The following is a 13,373-nucleotide window of genomic DNA, read 5'->3' as shown; positions in this document are numbered from 1 at the left end:
AATGGCGATCAGGGCTTTTTTGCAGAAAAGTGCGTCTAGATTGGCACGGATGCTTTTCTGCAAAAAGTGCTTCTGCAGAAAAGCGTCCATGCCAATCTAGACGCTCTGTTCTGAAAATGTTTTTAATGGAAAAGTTTTCCGTTAAAAGCATTTCTGGAAAATCATGCCAATTTAGATGCAGCCAGTTTGAACCACTATATCAGTGGAGGGCAACCTGCGGCCCAAGGGCCACATGGGGCCTATCAGGGTTCTATGTCTGTGGCCAGCGAGATATTTTGGTTACCATTATCCGAACACAAGGTTTCTAGATTCTACTTGTTTCCGTTTATGTAGTTTTTCCTATCAATATTACTAAAGTGGCATGCATGTAAAGCAAGGGCACATGAAGTGAAGTGTGTGCTGACTGCATATAACACTGACAGCAAGAGCTGGCTGCTTCCTTTACATTCAATGAAAGCACTTCTATGGTTCAGTCACCACACCATGCATATTCTAGGTTGTCATGGCTCCTTCTCCACTCTGGCATGATAAATGCAGAAGTGGGGGCTAGCAAGTGTACCCCAAAACCTTATCTACCAGGCTGTGGTATAAAACTTCCCTTCAATCTTAAAACCCTAGATTTTGAGGACAGAATCTCCACTGCCACTACCCAAATTAATAAAGAAACCAGGGGAGAGACCATTTGGGAAAATCTCACCCCTAAAGTAAAAAGCAAGACACCACCATTAACCAATACCAGGCTAATACAAGGAAAAGAGAACTTTTATTATTACCACACTATTCCTGTTGCAAGCATAATGATTAGATGGAAAAGTAACAAAATAATATACTTACGGAGAAACTCCATGGGCCTAGAACTTAGTTACAAAGGAAAGCCAAAACATTTTTAAGTGCACAGACAGCAGATCCCATACCCAAACCATAAAACAATGAAACCTAACGGACTTATCTAAACTTTACCCTACTTACAGAAAGTGAAGAAAGAGTCTTTTCTGGAAGGGAGACATAATGTCTGTCCCCCTCAATAGCTGGAGAGAACTGCCCAAGACAAAGGAGGGAAAACCCCAAATTCCTTTGTCACAGTTTGAAATTCCTACTACATTCCTATTGGCCACTCCACCTGGCTAGGTAAGGGAGATAGTTAACCCCTTAATCCCAAGGCTGCTGGCTAACCCTCATGATCATGGCATAGGTACAAAAGCACAGCTAACAAAACTACCCAATCCTGGGAGATTGGCTTAGTTATGACAATCTCACAGCCCACTGAGATAAAGGCAGGCCACTCACACGGCCCTAGCCTAGGTTGCCCATTGGTGCATTGTATGCAAGTCTTTTTAGAGTTGATACCTCTGTGGAAGTGTTTACAAACTTAATCATCTGCTCTTCTCTACATTGCATGTGATCCTTGGCCAACAGAGATATGTCAGCTATTCAAAAATGTAATACAAGGGTCTTGCATGCATTTGTAATATGTCTCACTGACATCTTTGCTGTGCATGTCTGATAATATCTCAAAAAGATTGTGTGTTTGTGTACATACTTGCTTAGAAGTTTTTTAAACTGGGCATAACTTTTCATTTTTAATGAAGTCAAAGTAGACTCAGAAGAATATGGAAAGGTGTTAATGAATGCAATAATCAGAAAATAGACACAAATAATCAATCTAAAAATGATTTCTCTCTACAAAGTAATAACAAATAACATTCTGCATCCATCTAAAAATGAAAGAGGATCTCAAAATACTTTATAGAATTAATGAATTAAGCAGCTGGTACCCTGGGAGATTTGTATTATTAGCCCCTTTACATACAATGTTCTGAAACTGAAGCAGAAAGACAGCATTCTATAGAGGGCTCTAAGCAGGAATATTTTTTCCCTGCAGTAAGAAAACAGGCAAATTCTTATAATAAAAAGAAAACACATCTCCCTCAGCTGTTTGGGCCCTCAGCAAGTGCTTAGTCTGCTTATGTCTAGCAGCAGCTCTGTACAGAAATATTAAACTTGCCCAGGATCTCTTACCAAGTGTGGCAGGGTCCATGGAACTGCTAGACCTATGCCTTATAAGACCATTTCCCCCCCATTGTTACTTATTGAAATATTGTGTATTTTTCCCTTACAAGACAGCATAAAGGTAAAAGGAGAGACAGTATAATAACTTAATGTGCAGGATCTGCTGTAGTCATGACAGCTAGCTCAGCACCAGGTCATTTCCTGATTGTAAAGTTGTTCTCCCCACCCCCAAACGCTACAGTAACTTATTCTAATCAAGTAGACATTGTTGGTTCAATGGTAAACGCTAGTGAAAACCCATCCATCAATCTTACTTCTGGAGAGCTCCTGTTCCAACCAGCCAAGGCCCCTCCTCCTTCCTTCGCAAAGCAGCACTACAAGCAGGGAGGAGAAACAGGGAAAAGCTAGTGTCAGGAGCTTCGCTGATAAAGGCACCGGAGCAAGAGGAAACCTGACTGACGGCTGCTCCTAACCCCAAAGGGAAAGCCGCGGTGCATGGAGGAGCCTGTCGTGTCTGTGACTTGCTGCAAGGGACACACACGCAGGCGCGATCACCCTGGAGCTTTTCCTGTTGTGTAGCAATAGCTACAGTGAGTGACAGGCGGAGGCCGCCCCCGCCAGCTAATGACACACGCGCGGTATCTCCCTGTTGCTGCTCTTGTGTGGCCAGGGGCTTCGTACAAAAAAGGGGAGACCCCTGCACAGTCCCCGCAGCTCTCCCGGGAACACATCACCTCCTCGGCAGCAATAGCAGGGCGCAGGGCAGAGCTTCCCTCCAGCCCCCGGGCCTGCCCCACCTCCCCGCCCCCGAGCCCCAAGGCAAATCACACAGGGCGCTTTACTACTCGCACTGCTGCTCAACCAAGCCTTTGGAACGCTCCGGGGAGAATTCCACCCCAGCTGCTGCTGCTGCTCCCTTTCCCCTCTCCGGTTCCCAATCCAGCTAATGGTGAGAGCCGTCAGAACACCTGGGAAGAGAGGCGGGCGGTAGTTATCTGACAGTGATTGGCAGTCCTACGCGAGCCAATGGCTGCTAGAGAGGAGGGGGGAAGAGGGAGAGGGAGCTGGGAGGGAGATGCGGGTGTAAGGCTAGGCGGTGAGGGTAGGTTGTGCCTTGGACTGTGTGCAGCTTAGTGGCTGTGTCTATGTGAGGGAAAGGAGAGACCCTGGGAGGGGGAAGAGACGTATCCAGATCTAGTGCAGCAGCCGGAGGAGCTGGAGCAGCAGCCGTTCCGCTGCTGTGGGGGAAGGAAGACCAAGGCTGCTACATTTGCACCCTGGTTATTTTTTAAAATTTATTTTTTTTCCTGGCTGCTTTTGCCTGTTGTTTGTGCAAAAATTTATAAATAAGGAAACGATTGGCGTGATTGAGATAAATAATTAACTAGCGGAGGAGGCGGAGGAGCAGGAGGAAGAAGAAGGAGGAGGAGGAGGAGAAGGAGGAAAGCAAAGCACAGCAAGCAGCAGGCAAGAGGGGCAATAACTTTAAGCATAGCCAAGGACCTAGAGACACTGACTGGCCGTTTGCTGCTGCAGCAGCCGTCTCAGCCTTGTGTCCGCGCTGTGTGAGGGAGCGAGCCCTTCCCTCCTGCCCCCGGCTGCTGGAAATGTCTGAGCATAAGGCAATTGATCCGAAGTTATCTACGACGGACAGGGTGGTGAAAGGTAAGTGCTGTGCCGTGCACAGACGGACACACATCGCCAGCTGTCTGCTTGCACAGCCCCTCCTCCATTTTTTTTAAAAAAAATTGGCTACCCCCGTCCTCCGAGATACTGTACCTATTCTCCTTCTCCCCCCCCCCCCCTTCGGGAACAGGGTCTGCTTATTTACTGTGGCTGCAGTTGCTAAATGCACGAGACGTGTTTGGAGGAGAAGGCGGAGGTGATGGGGGGAGTGAATAGGGAGTAGCCGCTGTGTAGGAAGTGGGTGGCTGTTGGTCAGGGTAGTGTCTTGGGGTGGTAATTTGGTTGGTATTTTGTACTGTTGACTCGGGTTTGGCTTTGTTCGTGAGATCTCTCTGCCTGGTGCTATATTGCAGCATTTTCTCCCCTTGCCTCCCCCTCTCTGCCTTCAAGTGATTGCATAGGGATCGCGCGAGAGAGGGGGAGCCCCAGCTTCCTTAGTTGCTGGAGTGTCTAAGGCAGAAGGAAGGGGAGGGCGAAAGAGGCAAAAGAGCCTGGCTCCCTTCTCTTCCCCTGGCTACTACTCCGGCCATTTCCCCGCCCCCCCCCGGTCCGAGCCTTTCTGGGTTGCGTGGCCGGGTTCGCACGCAGACGCCGCTGTCTGGAGGCAGTTCTAGTCCCTGCATTTCAGCACCCCGCCTGCAGGAATATGCCCGTAAATCCCCCGATCTTGGCAGCCGGGGCTCTCCTTCTTCTCCTCCCCCTCCCCCTCCCTCGCGTCGCTGACATCGGTCCTCTCCTTGCCTCTCTCAAGCGTGCTGCGTGATGTATGTGACACCTGGAGCCAGCGGTTGATTCACAGACATCTCTATGCAGGCGGAGACGTGGCTTTTAATGTGCAAGAGCCGGGGGCCCTTCCCCGTGGTCCTTCACGGTCTATTTCTCCACTTAGGGAAGGGAAATCCGTCGATCTCTGGGCAAGAGCCTATGTAGCAGCAGCGGGAAATTCTTCTGCCTCTGGGCGATGCCATCTGGTTCAGTAGCCAAATGAGGGAGGGGGACCTGACTCTAGAATGTGAAATATTTATCCAGGAGGACCATCCCCTCTAGGAGAGGAAAATGCATGTGCTAGCCACATAATACATGCTGTACATTAAGCACTGTAGACGGCAATACAAGCCACTCCCCCCCATCATGATTATTGTTTATGATTTGGCCTGGTTGAGTGGAAGTAAACCAAGACCTACTGTTTGCCCTTACATCTTTGCTTGTGTGCGCCCATATCTATGTGTGGGTGTTCACCACAAGCGAGCATAATATGACTTTGTGCCATTTTTTTAAAAAAAATGTGTATTATGCTCTATAAGTGCTAATGCTTCTTGAGTCACTCCATTTGTTGAAAAGCATCTGAGAGTTTTCTTTAGCCACACAAGCACTGTGCACAACAACAAAGAAATGCTTATTCCTTTATGGGACAAATATATGTGTTTTAACAATGTACAATGCTTATAGCAAATGTGCATATTTCCATATGTGTGCTTAGATGTAACACGGTGTATCTATCGTAGGCTATAAACCTGTATTTATCTCCAGATTTTTTTGTGAAATACAAACTCCAAATGGATTGTGCAATGCTTCCAGAATCCAAGAGACTTAGAAAAAAATGGCTCTGCAGTATGTACAATTTTAAGTGCTTACTTGAGCATCAACCAAAAGTCTTGGGAGACTGAGATTAACATCTTTATGTATTTTAATTTTGTTTTTTCTAATGATGTTTGTTTTTGCCTTTATCTTGTGAAATAAGAAATCTGCCATGCAACTGAGGCAGTATTGCACTGAATCATGGTCCTGTGACATCACACTCAAAGAGCAAGGATTTAAAAGTTTGTAATACTCTTCAGCTGTAAATAAATATTTTTGCCTACTGTTTAAAGTACACTAGTAATTGGGGGCTGGAATGCAGATTTCTTCTTAAATATTGTTATTGAGTCTGTGCAAAGGTAGGATTAAGTTTTAGGAATTTAATCAGGGAAAACTTAAATTCATTGGGAATTATGCATAAATGAAAACAGGGGCAGGATTTGACCTATTATCTTTTCTGCTAAAAAAATCATCTTTGTTTTTCTAAATGCAGATAAAATTGCTACTCCTGTATTTAATAATAGGCTCAGTTACTGTTATATTTAGAGGTACTATAAGTCTAGGGTGTTGTTTTTTACACATTAGTGAGAGATTTTAGTCTTGTTATGACACTTAAATCTCTTTTCACATTGTTACAGTTCATTCTACGTTAAGTATGTAGGCCTTTCCAGAAATGCTATTTCTAAGACACTGACAGCACAGGTAGTTGGGGATACTTACATATTTTTTATAGATATATATTGGTTGAACATTCAATCCATCAAACATTTAAGATTTTATTCCTTTTATGAAGTATTCATTAAGAGGGATTGAAAGAACAGAAATTGACCTAAATCGTGCTTAGAAGAGTTTTTTATACATCTGGCCTGATAGTGTTATACGTCAACGTTTTGTAGTTAATATTTGGATTCATTTAACTGGTTCATTCTTTTATTAAACACCAAAATCCTGTTAAATGCTTAAATACAGAACCTGGAATGAGTAATGCACGGTGAACTCTTAATAGGATTACGTTTATACTGTATCATATTCATTTTAAATTGCGTTCACTGACTGCTTTTTTTATTGTTTAGAAGCATAAATGAAGAAAGATAGTAATGTAGCTTTTTTCATTTGTAATAACAAAACAAATGTGATTCATAACTTCATTTAGTGCTGTAGAATCCCAGGTCCTGTATTACATTAGCCAAAGCTGTAGTGTTCCTTCTTCATAGGCCATTCTCTATTCTATATCTTTTCAAGAGGAAAAGCTGAATAGCCTTGCAATGGTAAAATTAATACAATAAAGTATTATTAAACATATGGAGATAATTCTGAGGCTTCAAATAATTATGCATTTTTCTTCATTACATTTTAATCCTCTGGACCATGTTCAGATAAAACCTGTGTTAGCTGAGAGGGTTTTTAAAGATCCACAAATAAACTGTAAATTGGAACCTTATATGAGGAAGAAACACATTTTGGTCTTGTATATGGGCTTGATCAGTGGCATTATCAGTCAGGATCTGATAGTTTACCTACTGCAAAATTATAAGTTTATAGTTTTGAAAGATAATAGTCAGTCAACACATGATAGGAGATGTCTTGTTATATCAAGAACTCCAAGCTTTGTGTGAACCTTAGATACTACTGTGTAACAGTAGTAGGTTTGCAAGGGTGAGAATTCTAGCAGCTTTAAGCAGATTGCCATATTGCTGACACTTGTTGGTTGGTGGTGGGTTTTTTTTTTTTTTTTTGTATTTTAAAGATACTGCTAAAGAGTGACTCTAAAGATGTGAAATGATTTCAGTGCAAGAAACTATTTCATACATTGCCACTCACATAGAATTTTCCAGTCTATCAAATTGATTTAATTCAAATTAAAATGTCCTCATTTCTTCACAGAACAGTTAGGTATTACAAAATGCCTTGTAAGATCTTGGCCTTCTGTTGCCTGCATTATGTCATTTGTACACAATGGCACCTGACAGCTTATTGAGTGAAATCTTAATATGCACAGATCTGAAATTACTGGATAGTGTGCAATATAAAGAAGAAATTCAGGTCCATGTCTTCAAATGGCAAATTTTCAAAAGAAAACTCACTTCTGAAAGATGAAAAAATACATTTTTTGGGAACGGTATGGAAAGAATATCCTGCATGTCAGTCTGAAAGATACTCTTATACCTCAGTCAAGCAAAGATTATTCCACGACTTTCTCCTTTAATACATGCGTTCTGATGCAAGAAAATCTTAACTCTTTTTGCAACTGTAACATAGTACCTACAGTCTAAAGCTGATTTGTCTAACGTACAAATACTGTTAAAATGTATTGATCTGCAAACATACGTGATTAGTTGAGTGAAATTACTGATATGCATAAAGCTGTGCATATGCCTAAGTGCTTGCAGGATTAGGGCTCATAAATCCTCAGTCTTGCTGTAAGGTGCTGGCTTGAAAACCCTGTAGATTGAAGTCCTTCATGTCTTCATAGAAGAAGTATAACACAGGGTTTGTCTTTGTTTATCCTGGGATTGACCTCCCTGGGTTCGATTTTAGCAGGTCCTTACTAGATTTGCTAAATCAACTGCTGCACCCCCTTTGACTCTGGTACTCCACTGGGTCACGAGGTGTAAGGAAAGTTTCTCTCATTGACCACCTGCAGTGGGGATGCTATAGAAATTCAACCTAAGGTACGTCAACTCCAGCTACACTGTTCTCCTAGCTGGAGTTGCATATCTTAGGTCAACTTTCTCCCGTACTGTAGACCTGTTCACACATGCAAATGGTTAAGCTTCTCCATGTCACTCTGCTTATGAGCTTTCATTCCTCTCAGTTGGGATGAAAGGGTGGCTAATTATCCACATTAGTTTAGCACTTGAAGCTTGTGAAATTTGGGGGAGGAGGAAAAAAGGGTGTCAGTGTTCTGGGTTTGGAACTGGCTTTTAAGGTGGGGATACCTGGTAATGGAAGCTGGCTGAGATACTAACTTATTCCACAAAGGTCACAGAACTGCTGGCTGGTGCCAATATCTTTTGATCACTACTCATCTTGGCAAGATTTGAACTAGTGACCATAGAAAGGAAAGGCTCTATATCAGGGGTGGGCAATATTTTCTTGCCAGGGGCCTCTTCTGGCAAGGTGGAGGAAACTTCATGTGCTTCCCTCTGCCCCAGGTCCTAATTGGCCTGAGGGCGGGGGAGCAGCAGGGCCTCAGTGGGCCGGATCAACCCGCTTGGCAGACCAGATCCAGCTCACGGAGGTGCTTTTGCCCACACCGCTCTAAATCATGTTACCAGTGTCTTCAGATTGTAATGCAACATATAACAACCTCCTGAAATACTTTTGTGAAGTACAAGAATCTGTAATAAAAACAAAAACGTATCAAAGCTCTGTCTCACTATACTAAAGATAACACAAAACAAAATAAATAGATAAATGTTGTTTATGGATGTCTGCGAACAATAGTGATGCTGTACATTTTTGTTTTTAATTTGGAATTGACTGAAATCAATTATAGGACATCCAGAAGCTAGTATGGAGGTGTGTGTGTGGGGTGGAGGGGGAGAAGCGGAGCTATGTGCTTCATTCACGGTCTATCGCTTCTACACCTTTGCTGGTGATCACACTGCGTTTTGTATACCATCCCCGGGCTAGAAGTGATTGTTCTATGTGTGTGTATATAATGTATGGATAGATTGATTTGTTTTTGATCTAGCCATGGCACTTCATATTTAAATATAATCCCTTTTATATTTTATCCCTCCAATACTTAACAAATACAATAACTTGTATAGTTATACTAGCATATGTTTAGCAAAAAAGTACTTATTTGATGGTCTTGGTGTTTTTGTTTTTTTTTTTTTTTTTTTTTTTTTTTAAAGGTTCGTATACATGTGTAATGGTAACTGTTCTTTGTTGGTATGAACCAGAGGACAAGGTTCAGTGGAAACTCTAAAGATCAGTATTTAGAAAGATGTATGCACTTTTTGTAGGGCTGTGCCTCAACCTGGGATCTAGAGCACTCCCAGTTGGAATATAAACCAATATAAGATTTCAGGCACTGATACTTCTTGCTGTTTGGAACTGATACTAGGATATTATTTTGTTTTCAGTTTCTTTAAACCGACTGAACTTTTGCCTATTAAAAATAAGACTTTTTGCACCCTTTGTGGCTGCTTCCTATATGTCTTGTTTGGTGCTTCTTGGCTGTAAGTGGAGTGATGCTCAAAACTTGTGAATTAATCTTAAGTGACCTGAACAAAGGGAGATTAGATACTTATACTGTTTCTTTTTTCTAAATAGGGTGTTTAAAAAAAATGAGCATGGGAAGGAGTCACTTGGCGGTTGGTGTGACATAAAAAGCATTCAGCATTAATGTTGTCTCCTTTAATGGTGGTGTAATAGTACACTTCCATGTAATAAAGGATTGAACTTTATGGGAGGGGATGTAGGAGACCATCTGCATTCAGCAGTATAGAGAACTGTACCACTTGGCTACGTCTACACTGGCCCCTTTTTCGGAAGGGGCATGCTAATTTTGAAAGTGGGAATAGGGAAATCCGCGGGGATTTAAATATCCCCCGCGGATTTAAATAAACATGTCCGCCGCTTTTTTTTCCGGCTTGGGGAAAAGCCGGAAAAAAAGCGTCTAGACTGGCCCAATCCTCCGGAATAAAGCCCATCCAGAGGATCTCTTATTCCTACTTTGAAGTAAAACTTTGAAGTAGGAATAAGAGATCCTCTGGAATAGGGCTTTATTCTGGAGGATTGGGCCAGTCTAGACGCTTTTTTTCCGGCTTTTCCCCAAGCCGGGAAAAAAGTGGCGGACATGTTTATTTAAATCCGCGGGGGATATTTAAATCCCCGCGGATTTCCCTATTCCCACTTTCAAAATTAGCATGCCCCTTCCGAAAAAGGGGCCAGTGTAGACGTAGCCCTTCTGTCACAGGATTGTCTACTCTTGATCAATACTCGAAATGTCATGTAAGACATGAAACATGTCTTGGGTCTCTGTTTTGGTGACTTCAGTGGAATTCTTTAAAAAGAACCAAGAATTTTGACCCATCTGTTCTCACTCAGTAAAACATGCTATGTAAACTACAGCGGAGGAAAGAAAGACAACTGCATACCTGTATGGTCCCAAAAGGAAAAACTATGTAGCACTTTAAAGACTAACAAGATGGTTTAATAGGGGATGAGCTTTTGTGGGCCAGACTCACTTCCCCACGAAAGCTCATCACCTATTAAACCATCTTGTTAGTCTTTAAAGTGCTACATAGCCTGATCTTGCTAAAACAAAAGGAAAAACTAACACGGATACCTCCCTCTTACTGTATAGTCCCAGTTAGTCCAAGAAAATACCTTGCTTCACTTTTTGTTCTTGTGTGGGCCCAGAATCAGGCCAAATGCATAAGTCTAAACCAGGACTGACTGACTGAATTCCATCAGTGGAATGCTGGTGTGTGTGTTTGGATTTTAACTGATTCAGTATGTGTATAACTTGTGTTTTTGTGTGTATAATATGTACAACTACTGTTTCAATAGTATAATAAAAATGAATCCTAATCTGAACAAGTTAAATCAGAAAATTCTATCTTGATAAGTGTGCAGTAATGTTGGTAGTTCAATTAGCTAGTCATTAATTTGCTTAACCTTTGTTTACCATGAATACTATAATTTTTGTAAAGAAAATCAATTCAAGTAAACCTGTCACACTTCCCATGTAAGACCAGGGAAATATTCCAGGACAACTTCCTTTGTATTGGAATCCTTATTTAGTGCTTGATTGTGAATTCTCCTCTCTTGTACAGACACACTGAAGAGAAACACATCTGACCTTACTTAGAACTTTACTGTCTGGGGAGAGGATGTGATATATGGTGGAGAATTGTCAGGCAGCTTGTGAATGCACGGAAGCCAAAGATTGTTGAGGAAAGTCTTGCTCAAACTATGGATAGAAAGTTTTCTGCACAACTTATAGCTCTGTGCTCACCCATGCTGTCACGTATTCTGTACTTGTCTCCAGAGAGAAGAGGGTAAATGATCTTGTTCCCATCCATGGTGTTAGGAATTGAGAGGGGAGTTAATGCTGAATGTTAACAATATTAATATAAGCAGAAAATTGTAACCTATTATGACACTTTTCATGGGAAGATTCTGTACAGCATAGAGCTGCTGTTTCTAACTTACTTTTCTATTTCCTTTTCTTACCTATGGCCTGGTTTAGTGGTAATTTTTGTTGTAACATGAGAGAGAGAAACATGCAAGTGGATGCTTTTACTTTCTTGTTCTCCAATATGTGCCATACAGCAGAAAGCGAGTGAGCATATGAACAGTGAGATTATTCGTCTGAGTATCTCGGGTTCACAGTATTTCAGTCACTCCCACAGGTTTCAGAAACTTGAACAGGCCCCTGTTGTTAAAAACCTTCAGAAATAGCAGTTTGAAAATTCAGTTCAGCCCTCATTAACAAGTAATAGTGGTAGCTGGCATTGAACTGCTTCATTTTTTTTTTAAATTCTCTGTGGCTTTAAAAAGTGCCCCTTTATAACAACTTTATGTGTAGTCACACTCTTGTTTTGTACTTTTTAAAAATACAAGGCCTAAATCTGGGTTTAAATAGCAATGTAGATTCTGTAAAGTATGCTCAGACAAACTGAAGGAATATCTTCTGTTCAAAGGCTATGTATCCTTCTGGTTTTTCTACATTATTTTTAACAAAATTCTTTTAAGGAATATTTGTATAAATATTGAAGGCTTTTCTAAATTTCTAAAGTGTGCCCTAAAGGAAGCCACAGCTTTCTAAAGAGAAACCCACTTCAAGGAGACTTCAGATAAAAGAATCTGAGACTACACTTATGTGGTTACATGAGTTAAATTTAAAATGTTACAATGTATCATCTCAGCTATTTAAGATGAACACTTACAACCATCCTCTTCTGATGAGTCAATACCTTGCCTTCTCCTGTAAAACATCACTGATTGCCTGTTACATTCCCCAGGATTACATAATAATTGAGTATGGCCCCCAACCCTGCAAATATGTAAGCACACAAGTAAAAATACTCACATGAATATCTGTCTTGAACTGAACAACCCTGCTGCTCAGATTTTGGATCAAATATATATTAAGTTCATATGGGTAGTACAAACTGTGTTGCTTTTCACTTTCGCCTGCAGTGTAGACATACAGTAAATCAAGATGGGCAACTTCAGCTACATTAATTGCAATATAATGGGCTTGCTTTGTAGACATGCACTGTTCTTTTGCAATACCCATCAGTTATTTTGAAATAGGCATGCAGTGTAGACCTAGCTTTACTGTGCTGCAGAGGTAGGACATCTGAGATACGGAGAGAGCAAAACAATGCTTTGATTGTGAATATTATTTCTCATTGCTCACGACCTGTATTGCTGCTCTTCATATTTTTTCTCTTTCTCCTCCACCAAAAAGTTCATACTGTTGGAATAACACCTCCTAGAGTAGTACTTCTTTCACACAGTAATTTGCATGCATTTTGAAACTGACTAGATCTATTTTTATAGGCAAGGTTAGGCATGTTAACGTTGGCATAGCAACACTGCTGTATGAAGAGAACGTGACTCTTATTTATTTAAGATTTAACCAGGATGCCAACATGAGTTCTGAATAGCACAATTTATCTGTGGACCTTGGGGCAAAAATTCCAAAAGACAGACACACAAATCATCTTTATTATTTATAAGGTAGCTTATGTGGTAGCTTGCTTTTTTAAAAAAAAAAAAGATAGCAAATCTGACTGCCTTGAGGTCAACGAACATACGTGGGTTTTGGAAACAGAAATATTAGATTCCTATACAATAAAATGCATTCTACCAAAGCTAGGAAAATCTTGCCTGACACTTTCTGGCTGAAGACTATCCCTGCTAGGTAGGGTGAAATTGCAACACCCCTGCAATTTAAAGAAATAAAACCATCCAGTGTTATAGTTTGGTTTCAGTTTTTCACACTTTTTCCTTCCCCTATTTTTTTTTCTGTCCCAGCATTGTGTTCTTTTCCTCTCCCACTTCTCTCCTCCTCTGCTAATGCTATCAACATGAATGCTCCTCAGTTATGTAAATACTTATGAATGTGCTTC

At 41.2% G+C, this 13,373-nt stretch overlaps 1 protein-coding gene across 2 annotated transcripts in view; it reads left to right on the top strand.

The window, feature by feature from the left end:
- The first annotated feature begins 3,081 nt into the window (after window positions 1-3,081).
- Window positions 3,082-13,373, top strand: part of PPP3CA (protein phosphatase 3 catalytic subunit alpha) — a 333,809-nt gene continuing 323,517 nt past the window's right edge. Inside the window, exon 1 of one of the 2 annotated variants that reach the window (XM_075929664.1) lies at window positions 3,082-3,675. Coding sequence is in view for 1 of the 2 variants with exons in the window: in XM_006126898.4 (XP_006126960.1) it covers window positions 3,618-3,675 (58 nt within the window). In the remaining variant the exon portion in view is untranslated. The remainder of the gene's footprint in view (window positions 3,676-13,373) is intronic. The other variant, XM_006126898.4, reaches the window with a different exon arrangement.

This window comes from Pelodiscus sinensis, chromosome 5, assembly GCF_049634645.1.
Source record: "Pelodiscus sinensis isolate JC-2024 chromosome 5, ASM4963464v1, whole genome shotgun sequence".
NCBI classification, from domain to species: domain Eukaryota; kingdom Metazoa; phylum Chordata; order Testudines; family Trionychidae; genus Pelodiscus; species Pelodiscus sinensis.
Note: the sequence above shows the minus strand (reverse complement) of the source record. Positions and strands in the feature narration are given on the sequence as shown.